General features: G+C 41.3%; 1 protein-coding gene across 1 annotated transcript in view; it reads left to right on the top strand.

Annotated features, from left to right (window-relative positions):
* The window catches only part of LOC117479386 (cadherin-4-like), a gene marked incomplete in the record, with an annotated part of 211,729 nt that overhangs the window by 94,229 nt on the left and 97,677 nt on the right, over positions 1 to 19,823 (top strand). Inside the window, 1 exon segment of the mRNA XM_034126335.1 lies at positions 3,301 to 3,324. Coding sequence (XP_033982226.1) covers positions 3,301 to 3,324 — 24 coding nt within the window.

The following is a 19,823-nucleotide window of genomic DNA, read 5'->3' as shown; positions in this document are numbered from 1 at the left end:
CTAATACTCAAACCCAGAGGACTGTTGCTGTGCACGGGCACATCAAAACACTGCTCACATATTCACTGCAAATGAGTCTCCAAATCCATATAAGCCACCGATAGCTGGGAACGAATGCAGTAATCAATGACGGAGGTTTTCTTTACCGTCCTAAACCGCGAAGTGTGCCGACACCAAGCTGCATGGTGTCTCTGCTCTGACACAGCCTGAGGAAAAACAGCCTTATTTTTTGATGAAGTATTATCACCAGGATTTAGCATGGGTTCATTTTTTTTTTCATTGTCATAACAGGTCCACAATATATAAACCAGTGTGCACAGGGAAAACGTGACACCCCCCTTAAATGTTGTGTGTATGGACAATTTCATATTTCATAATTTGGATTATACCTTTTACTATAACTTTGTTATCTTTATTTATTTAATGTATTAATATACTGTTACCCAAGAGTACAATTTGAAATGACTTCAACTAAATTACTAAAGCAGCAGTTTTTTTTCTGATCTCCTAATGTGCTTCAAAAGTCCTTATTTAAGTGTGTGTAAATGATGAGCGGTGCTTGAGTAAATGAAAAGCCTGTTTTGACGACATGATTCATGTTACCTGTCACTGCTGCTGTCTCAGTCACTCAGACTTGTGTTTTCATGTGAGCTCTTTACAAGCTCTTTATCTTCAACTACATTGATGTATCCAATGGGATTATGCAATAGTGTTACATATTCATTCTGATTACGTTTAATCACAGACATGAAACAATGTTTACATTTCAGAATTTAGACTTGGACTATATCCGGGTATGTTTGACTGATAAGCTTTGCTGACTTTATACTGTTATATCTACATTTCAGCAGATCAATACAAAGACAATGTTAACAAGTATATGTTATTGAAAGTTGATTATCTGTAACACATCTTCTCCTTAAGTACTTTTTAAAAAATTAGTTAGTGTACAAATGCTTAAAGGAGAGGTGTCATGCTTTTCCGGTTATTACCCGTCCCCTTGTGTGTTATGAAGGTTTTTATGCATGTAAACGGTGTGCAGAGTCAAAACCCTCAAAGTACACCCTGTAGCGAGTAAAACTCTAACACAGAAAATACCTCCCCAAAACGCCTCGTTGGAGATACGTCACTGCCCATTTGAGTCTTCCATTTCGTTCCGGGTACGGCATGATGTCAAGCGGTACCCGGAACGAAATGGACCAATCCCGAAGAGCCGTTACGTTACGTCCGCGGAGCCGTTACGTTAAGCCCCCGCTGATTGGTCCAAATTGACCGATCCACGGACTTCCTCACTCACACATCTGTGTGCAGGGAGCAGGCAGCTCAGCTGATTTCTCCTCCCTGGCTGCAGGCTGATAACAGACCGTTGGGATCGCGGCAAAATTCTCTCTGCAGACCCATTCTCACAGCGTTTATCAACCTTTTTCTTACTCAATATCAAGCCACACTTATTGTTTTTACTTCTGATGTGAGTTTGTGTGTGCTCAGGATGAATTTGGCTGTGTTTCGCGATGTATCCTAAACAAGGAAACAACACCTCCACGGAGCTCAGTGCGATTCACAACGTCCCGACCAATCAGAGCACACTGTGCTCACAGGGAGGGTGGGGGCTGGAGCTTTGGGAGCTACAACGAGCCGTTAAAGGCAGATAGTGAAATTCAGTGAATACAAGTAGTTTACAGAGATGCTGTATGAGAAACCAATGTGAGTTTGGAAAAATGCACAGTATAAATCTATTCTAGTACACCTCAACAATGGAATTATGATCAGTGGAAATGGCCATGACACCTCTCCTTTAAGTTCAAAGCACTCACATGTTTAGTTTTCCTTGTAGTAGTTTCACTGCTCCATTTATGTGATTTGTTTAGAATAAATGACTAATTGAAAATTACAGTTTCATAATATCTGCTTAATCTTGTTCGCTTTTTACACCTTGACAGTCTTCTCGCACTACTAGCACTTGCCCAAAATAATGTGTGTTTGACATACTGTAGCGTTTCTTTAACATAACAAACAACAAGAAGAATAGGATATGGACTAGTGATTGTAATGGGTCATATGTTATGGTCTTACCCTGAAGGTTTGGACAGTGGTGAGAGTGTAAGCCTTTTGGGTGAGGAGCGAATGGACCAAGGATTTGCTTTAAAAGATAAAGTTGGCTGCGCTGGGCTGTGAGAGTGCTTCACTAACTAATTATTTGAAGCCTCCTCTCAGATTAGGCTAGACATGCAAAGCTTATGGACAGTCGCATAGCAGACAATCAGACCATGTAATAACCAGAGGGCCAATATTTGCTCAAATCCACTGTAACACCTCACAAAACAATGTGTGTAAAGCCCTAATGCTAAGTCCAATTCCACGCCACGCTGCCTTGATAAACACCAGAGCCACCCCCACAATGGGCGCCATCTTTACTCTGGCAATTAGGCAGAGCTTTGGATTATCATTTCCTCAGCCCAGCACACCACAAATCCATCCGGATTCAATTATTCCCCTCCCATGTCTGTAGCCATTTGGGCAGATGGCCAGTAGAAAAATGTTCTCAAGAATTTCAACTAATGAAACTACATTTGTGTTCTACTGCTTTTCTTTATTCTTGCATCGCTGCAAGTTTGACAAGTCTATTAAATAAAAAAACAACCTTGGGAGCTTTCAAACACTTTCCTGGTAAATATTTGATGAAATGAATAAGCTACATTTACTGCATTTTTCTCCACAAATACGCCTCCAAAACATGTTTTTTTTGGTGAATGTTTAGTGCTGCATAAAAAAGAAGTGTTGCAGTACATCCTTCCCTCCAAGCACTCCATGTTTTGATCCACGCCTTGTGGGCCAGGAGTGTCTCTAGTGGGCTCTGAGTAAGAACCTAAAATGCTTACTGAAAGGATTTGATTTGCTGTGTCTCACTGCACCTCAAAGGCATTCTCTTTACTTATTAGAAAGCTCACTCAGGATAAATTGTGCACGAGTTCAAGGGTTTCCAGGGGTCTGGAGACTCTCATCTTTCTACTTGAGGGCTCTCTGCAATGTGTTTGCTCAGATGCTTTCTTTTCCTCCACCTGGTCTGTCTTTGTGGAGGGGAAAAAGCTGCTGTGTGTATTACTCAAGCATGCATGAGTGTAAAGTGGATATTCCTTTTGCAGATCTGAGATTAAAGCCCCCCCCGTCCACCTTATCTGTTTATCCTCTTCGGTGGCTCGCCCCCTCTCGCAGCAAATCACCGCCGTGACTGTCATCTCTTGAATTGTCCTGTCAGCTACTAACACATTCCTCTGTGTGTCTCCTCTCTTTCATCTACAGATACCGCCGTGTCATCACAAAAAGGTAAGACAGCCCTCAATCAGTCACCTGTTGATCCCCATGCATTTTCAGAAGTGTTGTGCGCGTCTGTGTTGCTCCGTCTTTCCGTGTTCGTTCTTATTTGTTATTGCTAATGAGATGAAAAACATTTGATGGTGCTGTTGACGTTGATTTGAAATTCAATCGTTTCTGCTGCAGAACAATCTGTTTGATTACAAAGTCAATCACTCACACCCACTGACACTACATTATCCCGCTATGACAGAGAGCCCTCAGCCTGTGTTCTCTACTGCTTTCTGTAAATCTTATGTTTAGACTAATCACAGTTCTGTTTAAACTCCTCCACACTTTCACGTGTATGCTAATGTGAGGTTGGGGGAGGTGATTGTTCGGCACGGTGGATCTTCAGGGAGAGAGGAGGGGGGCAGATGTTTGTAGGAACGTACCTGTAGGCTGTTTTGATTTTGTTAGACACTGGGGCCATGCAGTCAAACTGCCTGAACAGCTCCAGGGGTGTAGTTCTGAGCGACAGCCTGCAGGTGTGTGCACGGAGCAGTCCCAGCCCTCTACTCTTAATAGTGGAGGTACAGTAATGTTGGAGGGTGTATCTCGCTCTGTGAATGCAAAGCAGGAGCAAACAATCACTCAGGAGAATCCCCCGCTGACTTTGTTGAAACTTCTTTGGTTCCCTGCTGTGCTTTACGAACATAGGTGTTGTTTTATACGAGCTCACACCAGAGCAGAACAATGCAGGTGAGAATAATTTCATTGTCACCTGGATCTGATATAAAGCGCGTAACATGCATATTTAAAAACCTAAACAGCAGGAGTATTTAGTTGGGAACATGGTGACATTTGAACACCTTTCAAAGCTTCAGATGTGTTAAAGCTGCTTTCAGATATCATGCACAGATGATATAGTACTTCTGTGTGACAGGTTACACTTAGTATATATATACACACACACACACACACACACACACACACACACACACACACACACACACACACACACACACACACACACACACACACACCGTTGAGAGGTCTGTGTATGTGATGACAATGAGGTGTACCATGCTGTCAGGTGGGCCTATAAAGGTAAGTGATGTGGGTCGCCCCAGCCTCATTCTCTGATAAATGTTGAAGGGGAGCAGGGGCTGGCGTGGCGTACATCATCCCTCCACAGCTGCTCCACAGCCGCTCCGCATACGCTCCTGAAAGAGAGGGAGATAAATAATGCCGCACACCCCCGACAGTGAATGAATGCTCACTCTCTTAGCCCGTGCGGGTCCATGTCTGCTATTGTGTGTCTTTATTTTCTTGACCATCCAATATGTCTAATTCAAATCTGTTTAGTCAAGAGCATCAACAAAAAACATGCACTGTCTCTCTGTCCCGCACAATGAGAGGGCCACGAGGATAAATATCCTGCCATATTCATTCATACACTGTGAGTTATAGATGGTGTTGCTGCCGTGACAGTACTATTCGTACCGAAGAGCCATGAGGCCTTGAGGCAAATGCTGTGTACATAAAGCATTCATTTTGTCTCTTAAAAGACGTTAATAGTGTGTGTGCATATTCCACATGAAAGATGGGGGGGGGTCTCCCATCTGTTTAATATGTACAATGCTACAGTACATGTGTTAGTGTGAAGGCCAGCACATAGTAATAGGTCCAAGTTTCACGCCGTGGTTGTATAACCTTTAATTATGTTCATCCCCAATATCGTGATTAAATCAGGACCTCATTATAGTGTGACCTTATTCTTTGGTTCTCCACTTTTGGAACATCACCACTATCCGCCCCCCTACCATGACATCCTCTATCCAACACCACTCCACCCATTTTCAGTCCTCCTCCCTCTCCTCTGCCAAATGAAGTATATTTATGGCACCTGTGCTGGAAAAACAGTCTCCAGGAGACGTCTCTCTAATTTCATTTTCAAAATGCCAGCTATAAATTTATCAAATGGGCTGAATCGAATCCGAGTCACACGCAGTGCCATCCGTCATGGGCTGTCCCTCAGGGGCCTGTGGGCGTACTTAAGCCAGCCAAAAACCTCTGCTGGCAGGAGAAAAAGACTGAGGGTTGAGAGGAGGTGGGGGGAGGGGTGCTTGTAGGAGGGAAACCGGATGGATGTACTGGAGAAATACGCTGAGGACAAAGATGTGTGTGCATATCTCTATGTGCTAAGATTGATATGCCCAAGCATGAATAAGCTTGGGCATGAGTGTGGATGCATATGTGTGCACAGAGGTCAATGCTAAGTCTTCGACACATAGGAGCGTCACGATGGAATCTCAGTTAAGCACTTTGGCTGTCAATATGCCAGCGTAATAATTGATTCATTGCAACACAAGTTAATTGATTGTTTGGCTCGTTTTTGCATTTGTAAATCCCTCTCAGTTCAAACATCACTTTGAGCTTCATCCCCCTCCGCTGCCTCTGAAAACTCCAGGTTCACACGCTCTGTGCCCTCCCATTCCCCTCACATCTCTCACTTCCTCATCCTCTGTACCTGACATTGGCACCTTCGCCTCTCTCTTTAAAAGCCTTTGTCCCTATTTCCCTTTTGTCTCACCCCTCTTTTCCTCTGCCGATCTTTTCTTCTCCTCTCAGCATTTATCACTGTGCAGGTTAAGCCAGGCGTGAGTGAGGGTAAAGCAGCTTAGCACTAACAGGGCTAATGAAGTCAGGCCCCGTATTCCTCTGACGGGGATCAGTGGCGCTACTCTGTGAAGCCTGTCAGCGTTTAATGATTAGATGAAACATTCAGACACCCACTCGGAGAAGTGGTAATATACACTGATATGTGGTAATACCCAACTGTGGTCTCTCTTACGCAGATCCACAAACATTTATGCATGTGCACGTACTCGCTACACAGGGACATACAGTACATGCACACATACACTCCCAATCCTCCCACTTTGCCATGGTGTTGATTTATGACTCAAACATGGCATCAAGGGGTATACACCGCAAAGTGATTGGAAGAAAAAAGGAATGACAGAGATTTAGAGAACCAGCAATCTGGCTATTGATTCCTGTCATGTGCAGCAAAGTGGAGAAAAAAATAGGCTGCATGCAAGCAATTTACCCCTCGCCTTGATGAGTAGATAGTAAACAACTCCACACGCTCTATTCAGTATACATGCTGTGATCCATGGGTTTTCACTGCTTTTCAACTCTGTTAAAAAGGCATGATCGAAGAACCCTCACAGGGCCAACATATCTACACTTACTCGAACATTTCAAGATTCAGCTCCCAAATTGAATTCTTTGAGTTATTCTTCAATGCAAAAAGCTGAGGAATGAAGTGGCAGAGATCAACAAGATGCATGCATGTCAGATTGAAAGTGGGCCTGCAAGAGATGTTTTGCCCCATTCGCCACACATGTTTATATACTTCTCAATTTAAATCTGTTCAACATCTTCAATCCACTGCTCAAGTGGGAAAATGTTCGATCTCCACAGTAGAAATTACTCTCCGGAACGTAAAATAACATGTTTCGCTCCAGTAGAGGAAACTTGGTTTGCACAGTCTCCTTAAAAGCAGTTCTATAAAAAAAATAAAAATATTAAAATAGTATCCGTTGTAAAGATTTATTTCAACAATTTTTCATTGGTAAGAAAAATTGTGGCTGGTTTCTTTTGGCTACACCAGTACTTTGCATAGCCGCTCGGTCACCATTGATGTGTATGTGTGTGTGAATGGGTGATTGAGAGGCCAATTGTAAAGCATGTTTTTGTTAAAGTAGTCCATTTATCATATACCATGTTATCTTTTTTTTCTCCTAAATCAGTCTAGCATTTTTAAGTCTGTTAATTATTCACCTCATACATTCCTCCCCCTTCTGGTTAGGGTACGGTACGCCACATATAAAGTAAGAGTTTAAGATATATCTAACAAAGATACAGAAAGTTTGAGTGTAAAAACTAGCCCACTGGTTTATTTAAAAGAAAACACCACCATTTAACATAGCAATTAGAAATGCCCACAGCTTAACTCTGAATATCGGATACCTGATAATCACGATGCACTAATCCTCATGTGATCCTCTCAGCTATTAACAGCCGCGTAAATCAAACTCCAAAAAAGCCTCCACCAAACACCTTTGCCACACCAGAGGGTGATGATCGTGCAGCATTGCTCAGAGACACGATAATAAACATTAAGTTGAGCTGTAGCTAGGGTGTAAGTAATGATGTGTGAGAGACCTTATCTGGGCTCATTAAAAAAGTAATGCAATTAAAACCTCAGCAGGCTCCATTGCTTCTGTTCTGACCACTTTTTCAAGGTAAAAGGAAAACGGCCATCACAGAATAAACCTTTTACCTCTGATGTTCTCTACAGGTGTTAACATGTTGATCTTTTTTTTTCTCCTCTGACACAGCCCTAGTTTACGCCGTACATGAAATTAGATAAAATGACATTAAAATGTAGTTTGGAACCAAGCGCTTTGCTCACTGATCAAAACTGATAGATCCCTCAAATGCAATATACAATGAATAATGAGTGTAACACTATACGGTATAAATGGGAGGGATGAGTTATTTCTAATCAATTACAATATTTTCCGCATGTGATGAGACTAATATATTATCTTTACAACTGTTTTCTTTTCAATTGTGTCAGATGCCCCCAAAAAGTAGATATGTACAGGGTTCCCGCGGGGTCTTAAAAAGTCTTAAATTTGATAATCTGAATTTAACGCCTTAAAAAGGTCTTAAATATGACCAAAAAAATAAGAAAGGTCTTAAATATGATTTAGAAGGTCTTAAAAATGATCGGATTTGAAAGGTACTTCTGTGTTGCGATAGCGTCTAAATGTGTTTTGGGGGAAATGTCCGGGCTGCAAAGTAACCAGTACGGTAATAGCCTTTCAGTTCCCCCCAACAATTTGTATTGAAATAAATCAACATGGAACCAGTAATCACTAACTTTGTTTCCGCCGGCCCCTTATCGGAGAACACCCAGCTAGTAACCTAGCAACCAAGCTTCAGATAGCGGCAGTCAGAAACTCATGTATCTTCGAATAAATATGGGGAAGTGTAAGTTCAACCGTTATTGGTTGGAAAACATCGAATTTAGTGCTTGGTTGAAACCAGGGGAGGGGAACGTGTTTGAAGCCCGCTGCACCTTTTGCAAAATAAATTAGCGTTTGTTTGGCTAATGTAGCGTTAGCTAGTGCAGCGTTAGCTAGTGCAGCAGCTCCCGCAACAACACAGTGGGACCTCCGGGCAACGTTTGGGTCTACGTCAACCCTAAAAGCGGAGGTGCTGTAGACGCTAAATACCGTAGTACCAATCATACAACAGCAACGATGAAAGATTGTAGCCAAGGCAGCAGAGCTCTGAATATAGCTCTTGTCACTCTCTCTCTCTCTCTCACACACACACCCACACTCACACCCCACACACACACACACACACACACACTCACACACACACACACACACACACACACACTAGGGCTGCTCGATTATGGCAATCATCATAATCACGATTATTTTGGTCAATAATTGATATCACGATTATTAAATACAATTATTAATTGACTTTGAAAATATCCATTTATTGAACTTTAAAACAAATAATAATTTGGACAGTATCTTTTTAACTGTTGATTACCCTGAACGTATAATTCAACGGAAAAAATAAATTAAATAAATGATACATTTAAATAAATAATATCAAAAATAATAAATACCAATAAACAAGATCAACAAATATTTTGGAGCGCACTTCCACAAGCTACTAAACATATACAAATATGATAAATAAAAATAAATTAAACTAAAATTAATTAGATCAAATATGTTGTAGTGCACTGTCACAACCTAGCAAAGCAAAATAATCGATTATGTTGTTTCGTAATTGCGATTAAAATATGATTAATTGCACAGCCCACGCGCACGCACACGCACACGCACACACACACACGGGCTGCTCGATTATGGCAATCATCATAATCACGATTATTTTGGTCAATAATTGATATCACGATTATTAAATACAATTATTAATTGACTTTGAAAACATCCATTTATTGAACTTTAAAACAAATAATAATTTGGACAGTATCTTTTTAACTGTTGATTACCCTGAACGTATAATTCAACGGAAAAAATAAATTAAATAAATGATACATTTAAATAAATAATATCAAAAATAATAAATACCAATAAACAAGATCAACAAATATTTTGGAGCGCACTTCCACAAGCTACTAAACATATACAAATATGATAAATAAAAATAAATTAGACTAAAATTAATTAGATCAAATATGTTGTAGTGCACTGTCACAACCTAGCAAAGCAAAATAATCGATTATGTTGTTTCGTAATTGCGATTAAAATATGATTAATTGCACAGCCCACACACACACACACACACACACACACACACACACACACAAGCACACAGAGACACATACACACTTTGTGTCTAACACGCTAACACAGTTCTGTACTGTTATGCTGTTATGTTCAGTCATTGTTCTTATGTTGAACATGAATACATTTATGGGACGTATTTCTTCTTTCATAGCAATTTTCCTTCATACAGTACTTTCTTGCCGTGAAATAGGTCTTAAATTCTATTCAAAGTGGTCTTAAAAAGGTCTTAAAAAGTCTTAAATTTGAGTTGGCGAAACCTGCAGGAACCCTGTATGTAATGAACATGTTTTAGTGAATTGATTGTCTAATTCCTTTGTTTGTTGACTTAATTTGTTGACAGTAATTGCATGGTGAAAATGTTATTAAATCAAACAATAGATGATAAGCCTGGCAATGAGAGCAAAATGCACAATTATTAAAAATAGAAAATGCGTGTCACCTTTCAAACTGAACTGCTTCTTATCCTTGTGAAGACGTGATGTTATAACAAATATCAGCCGAAGTAAAGAATCTTAATCATTCAGACATCTGCGTGCTTAGCAGTGTAAATATAAAGAGCATTGTTAATCATATATCTGTCATATTGTTATACAGGTGGCACTTTGATTTAATCTTACGGTTTCCCAAGTGTTACAATAAATAGTCACTAATATGGCATATTTGGCTCTATTAACAATAACAACGCATAGCATGTGGGCAAAATAATGTCATAATGATGTTAGCATTTATCTCAGACACAGCTTTACAAAAGCGTATTACAATACTTTCAGGTTAGATTTACAGATCCTCAACCGTTGCTCTCCAGTTTAATTCAATGTTTCCATGTAAGGCAAGGCAAGGCAAGGCAAGTTTATTTATATAGCACCTTTCAACACAAGGCAATTCAAAGTGCTTTACAAAAATGGAAGACATTATGAAAATGGCATTTAAAATCAGTCATTAAAAAGAAAAGATAATAAAAGAAACATTAAAAGAAAAAATACATGGATAAAAGTTAAAAGTTACAATGCAGTTTAAGATGTGAATAGTTCAATTAAAAGCAGCGGCAAAAAGAAAAGTCTTCAGCCTGGATTTAAAAGTAGTAAGAGTTGCAGCGGACCTGCAGGTTTCTGGGAGTTTGTTCCAGATATTTGGAGCATAATAACTGAACGCTGCTTCTCCATGTTTAGTTCTGACTCTGGGGACAGAAAGCTGACCAGTCCCTGAAGACCTGAGAGTTCTGGATGGTTCATAATTTAGCAGTAGGTCAGACATGTATTTTGGGCCTAAACCATTCAAAGCTTTATAAACCACCAGCAGTATTTTGAAATGTAATGGTACAGCTCTGATCGACTATACTCGCTTTTGGTTTTGGTAGCAGTTGTTCCATCTTGACTGCTGACAGTAACACCTCAGTGTAGGCTGGATCATCAGCTGATTGCCATAGCTAAGTCACATTAAATCCAATCATCAAGCTAGCTTTAAATTGAAATCATAGTTTGAATTCCTTCGGAAAAAGGAGGCTGTGGTTGACTGCCAACACAAAGAAAACTCTAGCATTTTAATCTAATTGAACACATTTGAAATCAACTAACTCCCACATTGTTCTTCATGCCGTGAGCTGCCCAGAGCCCTGTTGGTGCTGCAGTAACAGCAGTTGTTTTCAAGCTTCCTCTGTAGCAGTAATGAGTGAATGAGTATGTGCCAACATGCGTGGTTTGTGGTCTGCTGCGTTCTGCTCATGCCACTCTGGATCCCTACAACATAAACCATGATTACTTTGACCTTTTATTTAGTTATTTATTTCAATTCAGCTGGGTGTACTCTGCAGGGAAGAGGGTTTGTTATAGACACAATCTTGTATATTGAATCCCTTAGGCCAACTAATAAGGTGTGTGATATATGGGATTTAAATGCCAACAGAAGACACTGTTGGATTACAGCAGACCCCCCCAAACGCGCATAATTAAAATCTCTGTGACAAGACTGGTGAAGAAAGACATAGGTTGTGAATGGTGTCACCTGAGCATGAAGCATAAAGTAGCTTTCTGTCTTCAAAACAATATGAAAGGCTCTTCGTTATTGCTCACAAGAGGATGATAATCCGTGATGTTTGCCAGGCTAACCCCTGCAACATGTCCAATTGAGTGTTTGCCAGCGATAAAGACAAAACCTCAGCAGACCCCCATCCTGCACTCATTAGCGCTGACTGTGCATTGAAACATTTCTCAGGCAAAGACAGAGAGCAGATAAAAGCAGAGACATGTATAACGAAAATAATGGAGAAGGAAGTAAACTGATCACTACTCTTTCTTAGAGATCCTGTTCTTAAGCCTCGACTGCCAATTAGATATGAGAGCAGCATGTTCCCTTGACAGATGAACTTAATTTGATATTCTGTGGTCTGCTCAGCAGGGCGCAACACTGATTGCTCTGGTGGATGGAGTTTTCAGGCCATCCATACAGGCTAAGTGTAATTGACTTTGTAGAGATAGACCGCAGCTTATCTTAACGGTTCTCTCTTTGGTAGAGCGGTTCCATTTAAAAGGTGCATCAGCTCTGTATCTGATGAAGTGTGGCAGGTATCTGGGAGATTAGATCATGGTTACAGTGTGGCGTCACCAGGGAATAGAGCTGCAGTAATCCCATGGAGCAAATAGCTCATTGTCATGTTTCGACAACATGTTATTGTCACAAGACTACCTGCCCCGAGTCACTTAAATGATTCATACATCTTTGTCTGTTTACTGACAAGACGCCACAGTTGGGCTTGAAGCCCTAGGGGCCTGGCATTGCTGGGGAGGCGGGTGGCATATTGCACCCAGCAGGACGGCCCCTATGTGGGCCTGCTCGGCAGAAGGATTTGGCCAGCTTGGATTATCTCAGCAGGGTGAAACAGAGGGATACCAACAGGGAGGGACCATCAGAGAGTGAAAGACGTTAGATCAATCTCTGCTTCGTACATGGACACTATAGAAACCTGAGAAAAATCACTGCTTACACAAGTACGACATAAAACTACCCAGACGTCTTCCATTTGCTGAAAACCCAGAGACATTTAGACTCCACATTACTTTTGAAATAGTTTAGCCCGTTCTCACACTTTTTGATTTCTTCTTTTTGTGTTAGACTGCAGCTATTTCTCAGCAAAGACATGTGCATATTCATTCAGATGGCCATAATGAGATAAACACATCTCCTGACTCCACAGTCAGAATAATTAGGCAAGTTTTCCTCTTCTTCCACAGTGCTTAGCACTTAAAATTCGTCCACTGCTCAAAAGTATGTTGCCACAGTTATGGCAGATGGATATTCTCATGCCAACAAAATGAATAAGTAAGTAACCCACAAACAGGAAAGAATGCAGAGCCGGTTGCCTCTGACAGACTGCTGAGGAAACGGCTCTTTATTCTTTTCTCAGGCTTTTTTCTGTCTAAGGGATGGATCTAAGCCAAGAGTGTATTACCAAACTTCAGATGCAAAGCCTATTCGTTTTCTGACACCAAAGAGGGCCAAGAAAAAATTAATCGGGCTCTGGACAAATTGGCATCACTCAGACAAGAGCAGGAAAGAAGACATTCTGAAATGTAGGAGCTTTGTCTTCCTTGAGCTCTCCTACAGCATCGTTCAGATTACCTCTGATAAATGTTACATTTGTTCTTCATTCACACACAGAGGCCACTAAGTTGAGTATATGTTTTACAGTGCAATCCAATGCACAGGCACATTTAAAGCAGTTTTCCCTTCGGGCTCATGTAATAAGATTGTGTTCTATTAGGGAGCAAGAGAGATGAGCGAAAGGGGGGGATAATAAAGTATCGCATTGTGAGGTGAATTTGCTGCATCAGGTATTCAGGCCACACATTCCCTTCTCCCAACACCAGAGAACTCCCAAGGTTCCCCCGATGCTTTGAAATCAAACAAAGAAAAGCTCCCGAGGCGTTCTCATTTAGAGAGCATTGTAGGGATAGCAGAAAGGAACCACAGTGAATAAACAGTTATCCTGACCAAAAGAAGGAGCAGGGACTGTTGCCTTGCAGGTAAATGACTGCAAAGGGTTAACGATGTAGGAAGAGAAAAGAAGAATCATTCATTCAATTACATTATAATGAGTTAACAAAGGGATAGCGTGAGAGGAGAGGAGGATCATTAGGTCTCTTGGAAATATTGCCCTGATGCCCTGAGGAATTACTTGTTGGCAAATGATGAAAAAACATATTTGCAAAATGATAACAACCTCATACTTTATAGGCTCGAATACCGATTACTAATAATATGCAAAATGTGTTCTTTTATTCTTTATCACCCATGCATGTGTTGTGTTTCCAACTAGAACATTAAAACGTTTGGTCTTCTCCCCATTTTGCTCAAATAGTCTATCCTCTTAAGGTTAGGTCTAAGTGCTACTTTAGGTAACCATTTTACACTCTTCAGGAATCGGGAAACACATTATGTGCAAAGCTACCTACGTTTCCACTCAGCCGGTTTACCCCGGAGAGAGACACAGCACCTAGAAAGCCAGATAGGCCCAGATGGATTATTCTAGGCTAATTCCAAGCACCACCACCATTAGGAATGGGTACCGAGCCCTGGTATTAAACGGGCCCCGGGGCTGAACTATTAAAGACTGTGGTACCACTCCGACGTTATCGGCCTTTTTATCGGTACTGGACACATCTAAAAAATATGTCATATCTGTATTTTTGCTACACAAACATTATATTGCAGTTTTAGTTTCGCCAACTCCGTTTCTAATACGCAAAAAGACTGCAAAATGCGTCTATGATTATTTTTTGTATTTTTGATCTTTCCAATCCAGACGAGATATCTCTCTCTCCCCTGTCTGTGTGCGAGGGGGCGTGGCAGTTTACACACACGCAGCTGCTACATGCATACAACGAACACACACACACGGAGGAGATGGCGGAGAGAACGCGCTCCGAGGTGTGGTTAAACTTTACCCGTCTCGCTCGTTGCCTAAAGTGCAATAAGAGTTTAGCATGTAAGGGCGGTAACACGAGCAATTTGTCTAAACATCTTGCAAAAGTGCACCACGTTCAGACGGAGAAGAAGAGTCTTTCTAGTAGCTCTGTAGCCCCATCCACGAGTAACGTTTCCACGTCAGGTATTATGTATGCTAGCACCAACACACGGAGTTAACTACATTATACAATGGGTTAATGATTAGAGGTAACTGAGTTATTTATTTTGTTAAAGTTTCAGCTATTCTGTTTACAGTTCCGTCATCACATTATTTAATACGATTTGTTAAAACACTGTTGTTTATTTTGATGTTAAATATTATTTATTAAATAAAAAGCAATGTTAGTTTTGTTCACAATTTGATTAGTTAGTTTACCATCATTTTTCTCTAAAAGAACCGATAAGAGTACAGTTAAAAGACCGGGTCGATAAGCGGTATCGATAAAAGTAGTAGTACCGTTAAAACCTTAACGATACCCATCCCTACCATCGCACCCATCAATAATTCATGTGGAAGTCTTTGAAAAGTAAACGCAGCTTAGCCCATTTAGAATCCAGATCGGCACAATGCCATACAGTACAGAGGGTATGCAGCCACTACAGGGAAACACATGCTTGCGCTCTTTATGGAAATCCAATGCTCATTAGAGGAAGTAGAAACTTTGCAGACCCATAACCAGCATAACCCGGAGCAGCATTAGCATGGAATTGATGCTAAAGATGACAGTAAAGAGAGGCAATTAGAGTGACAGCTGGTGCTGGGATGTGTTGAGTTTTGTGGATTGATCTTCTCTGTCAGTTTTGTTTCTGTGCACTTCAGACACATGGGAGACTTGCGCCCTGGTTCAGTCAATAAGATGCTCGTAGCCTACAGTAAATGCTAAAAGAGATCATGCTCCGACAGTAGCGTTCATTCTCTCCTTCCTTTTTCCGGTATCATCTGCTCATTGACGTCCTCTCCTGCTTACCCCTAGTAATGTTTTACTTGTTTGTCTTTCATGTACTTTTCCAAAGCCTGTTTGTGAAAGTGAGGCTTCTGGGAGTTGCGGGGTGTGCAGTATGTTTATGTTGCTTCTCGCAATTCCCCCATGCTCAGAACCATGATTCCCACGTGAGTGGTACAACATAGGGAGTGGCCTCTCTCTGTCTAATGCTCATTAGATTAAGAGGTGGTTCCTATACTGTACTTCGACCATTGGTATTACAGTCGGTTTGTCTGTATGTATATTTCCCTCTGTTTTTGCTCTTATTTTATCTTCCAATGCTCTGGAGATGGTCTTCTCCGTACAAACAGCATCTGTCTGCTAGAATAATAACATCTATAATCGTTCCCCAGAGAGAAAACAGTGGGAAAACATTTTTTCTTTGCTTCTCAAAATGTCTGATACATGATTTATAGCCACCAAACACTGTATTTTCTCTAAATGCTTCAGTTTTAAGTCAGTAATGACAAGAATGTTATATTAGCTCCTGCATGGTACTTTATTTCTACATCATTTATTTTTCTCCTCGCTACATCTGTTAAAGCCTAGCGTTTTGGTCCAGCAGATGGAGTTTCATGATGAGATGAACCCTGAGAATATCCATTTTATATATAAGAACTAAACAGGAAGATAGTATTTCTCTATCTTAAGAATGTGAGGCACTTATTCCTTTACTTGAACCCCTGCTTGGATGTTGGAAATAGTCCCTGAACACTATCATCTAACAGGTAGAAATCAAACAGCCGGAGGGTTCAACTCGTCTCTCCAGCATGGCATGTGAAGGAAAAACATATTCACATAGGATCAGATTTTTATGGCAGGTTTCCAGGCATATTGATTTATGTCTGAATGCAGAGAGGAGGGAGATAGAAAGTCTTTGGCGGGTTTCCCAGGTGGATTAAATGCTTACTTTTTACATGTGTGTGTAGTAAGTGTGTATGTGTGTACAGGTGAGTGTGGTCTGTCTGTTTGAGTGTATGTGCACGATCCAGTGTATGAGAGTTATCACTCTAGTTGCAGCTCCCTCCATTAGTGTGCAGGGATTCCTGTGCTCAGCTCCCAGCCAAAGGAGACCAATTAAAGCCATCAGGCTGCGCTGCTCTCAGAGCCCGCGGAGAACAGAGCTTTAGCCCGGCTCCATCCTCCTCCATCAGCTCGGCTGTGACTCAGAATGGCAGTATAGGCAGATTCAGGGACAATTCCAGGTATGCTATTAAGTGAAAGAGGAATGCAGATGAATAAGTGCTTATGTGCTTTTCCTATTTTATGTTTTCATCTCCTTTAAAGCAAATGCACCTACTTGAATGTGTATGCTTTTACACCTGGAGATTATTATATCAATTATTATCCCAGAAAGCGTAGTTGTCATCATAGGCCAGGTCAGTTTATTAAAGGAAATGACTGAAATGTCTCTGCTGTGAACCCAGTGGAGAATGCATTTAGATTGAACTTGTTCCCAGTGTTCATAGGAACAACCTTATGTCCTACTTTGGCAACTCCAAACCCTCCTTTTTGTATGACCTTGTTTCATTAGTCTGACAAAAACTTTGTGATTAAAAATGAGAAGTTTTCCATGCTATGAGGAAGTTGGTTTAAATACTTTAAAACAATCCCATGTCTGAAGTAGAAGCAGCAGAGATCCAACAAAGTTTGAGGCCTTCCCAGTGGGTGTTATTATTGTGCGGTTTTCTTGCAGCCTTCCACACTAATGCTCCTCTCATCAGCAATGCTCGGCCATGCTTCGGGGATTTGTTATAGCGTGGAAGCCAGAGATGTCATACCCTGTTACAAAACAAGGCACCAAATATGAACTTCCTTTCCCTTTCTCCAGCCGCCTCTCCCCTCTCCCTCATGCTCGCCCCCCTGCCCTGGGGATCAGTACCGTGGAAAAAGAGCCGCTCCATAGTGTCTACTCAGTAGGCAATAACTCGCCGCTCAGATAAAGAGCTCCATTCATTAAAGTGGCTGCTCTATTTCTCCACACAAGTGACACCTATCCCCCAGGAGAGCATGGAGAACTGCAGGGCTGGAGCTGCAGGCACAGCCTCCGTCAGCCCTGATTGCCTCCCTCGGAGCTACTTGGAAAAGCCTAACCTCTACACACCAGATTCCTGAGCTTCATTCTCCATCTGATCTTAATTTCCTTCCATGGGAATCCCTGGTTTTGTAACCCCCACTCCCGTGCCTCCCTCTTAATACACTAACTCATTGCCTCTATTATCCCCTGCACCGCTCCATCCTGTCCCTTAATCACACCTCCACTCTTTTTCTCCAATGTCGCCTTTGTGGTTTCCCCCTCACTCTCTTTCCCATGTTCATCTCCATCAACGGCGTTCTCTTCCTCTCTCTCCATCCTTTGCCATCTCCTCTCCCCCTCAGCACTGGAAGTCGTTGATGCGTGTACCGGTCAGCGGTACTCTTGGGTAACGTGTAGATCATTCATCCTCTGGACAGGTATGTGATAGAGGCGGAACGAAGGGGAGAGAGGGGACAGTGGGAGATCTCTGGAGGTTTTTAGAATCAATTCCATCGGGAATCACCGGAGCAAAGAAGCAGAACCCTTCCCTCTCTTTGAGATCCTCTTTCTTCCCTTCTCTCACTCTCTCTCGTTCACTCTCGTTCTCTCCGTCTTAATTTCCCCACCCTTCTATCTCATTTCTCTCTGACTGCTTTTACTAATCAGCTCACAAGACATGTGTGCGTCACTCTAGCCAAGCAGCAGGATTAATGCCTACACAAATAAGAACACAGTGGCCATTATCTAAGTCAACCCCTTCTATTGGCTCCAGCATGAAAATGATAGTCTCATGTACAGAACTGAAGAATGAAGGAAGCACATTCTCGTTTCTACTTTCCACCATATCTCCGTGGGCACAGTAGTGCATCAGAGCAACACAAAAAGAGAGAAATAAATCCAACAGAGATTTTCCCTGTAGTGCTCCTAGCTAATGCTGGCCACAGTGAAAGGCCTGCTACACTTGTACTTGGGAGCCAGTAGAGACAAGCTGCAGTAACATGCATGCAGGGTCTTTCAGTCACCTGTGAAATAGAGCTTTGGTTGAAACAACCCGACATGCAAGCGCTTGGAACCTGTAGCCAAGACGTGCATGCTAATGTCTTTAATGGCATGACCATCCAGCACAGGTTCCACTTCATAAACTGAAATGAATGACTATTGGCTGACTAACATACACCATTTGACCTGGCACACTAGAGGAAACAATGATGTGGGAGACAAGGAAAATTGCTCATCAATCACGACCACGGATGGTCAGGCGCTCTCATCTTGTAGCAGTAATGTTCAGTGAATTGGTTATGGAATGATGAGGTGGAGTAAAATGCTGCGTCTCACACATTTATAGCAGAGTGAACAATTATTTCAAATGTATGATGGCCATGAAAGGTTTGCACAGATGTTAATGTCAATCCCTACAATGGAGTGTCAATTCAGTGCACTATCTCTTTATTTGGAAAGGAGACAGTGATGAAGTGAGATAACAAAAATGTGGGTGTTAGAATTAAAAAAGAGAAACTGTGAGAAAGATAAAGTAAGTGCGAGAAACGGAGAGCCAAGGGAGGCTCTGCCGAGTGGGTTTTCCACTATACTAGTACAGAAATGATGCATAACTCCACAGTATGCCCTTTAATTGGTGCTATTAATATCAGTTAAACTTTTAATACCTATTTATTAAAACTTAAACTTTTTTTCTGAGACCTAATGTGAATAGAATTATGAATCTCAAGGGCTGTGCTCTATAAAAAGCCTCACACATACATTATTAATGCTCTACCACTTCATCCGCAAGATCTCACTCCTACAAGATTTGTTAAAAAGGAAATAGCCCAAAGGTCTAATATTAGGATGGATTTTCAACATTAAATACTCTACATGCGAGTTCCATATTTCTTGAATATTTCTGTAGAAACTGCACACGTCATCTCCACATTGCTAAAAAGTTTAAGCAGTGCCTTTAACCTACTCATCATTAGCTTGAGGAACCCTGGCAGAATAGCTCTAATTTAAATTGCTCAGGTTTAAAATGTAAACAGAATGACAGAGAGGAACCCTAATGTGCACAGCAGCCCAATGTGTCTGTTCGTATCATTAAAGTCCTTTCCTCTGTCAGATAATGTGTGATGTGAAAAGCCCTTGCACTTATCTTCTGAA

Source organism: Trematomus bernacchii, unplaced genomic scaffold (genome assembly GCF_902827165.1).
Source record: "Trematomus bernacchii unplaced genomic scaffold, fTreBer1.1, whole genome shotgun sequence".
In the NCBI taxonomy this organism is placed as follows: Eukaryota; Metazoa; Chordata; class Actinopteri; order Perciformes; family Nototheniidae; genus Trematomus; species Trematomus bernacchii.
Note: the sequence above shows the minus strand (reverse complement) of the source record. Positions and strands in the feature narration are given on the sequence as shown.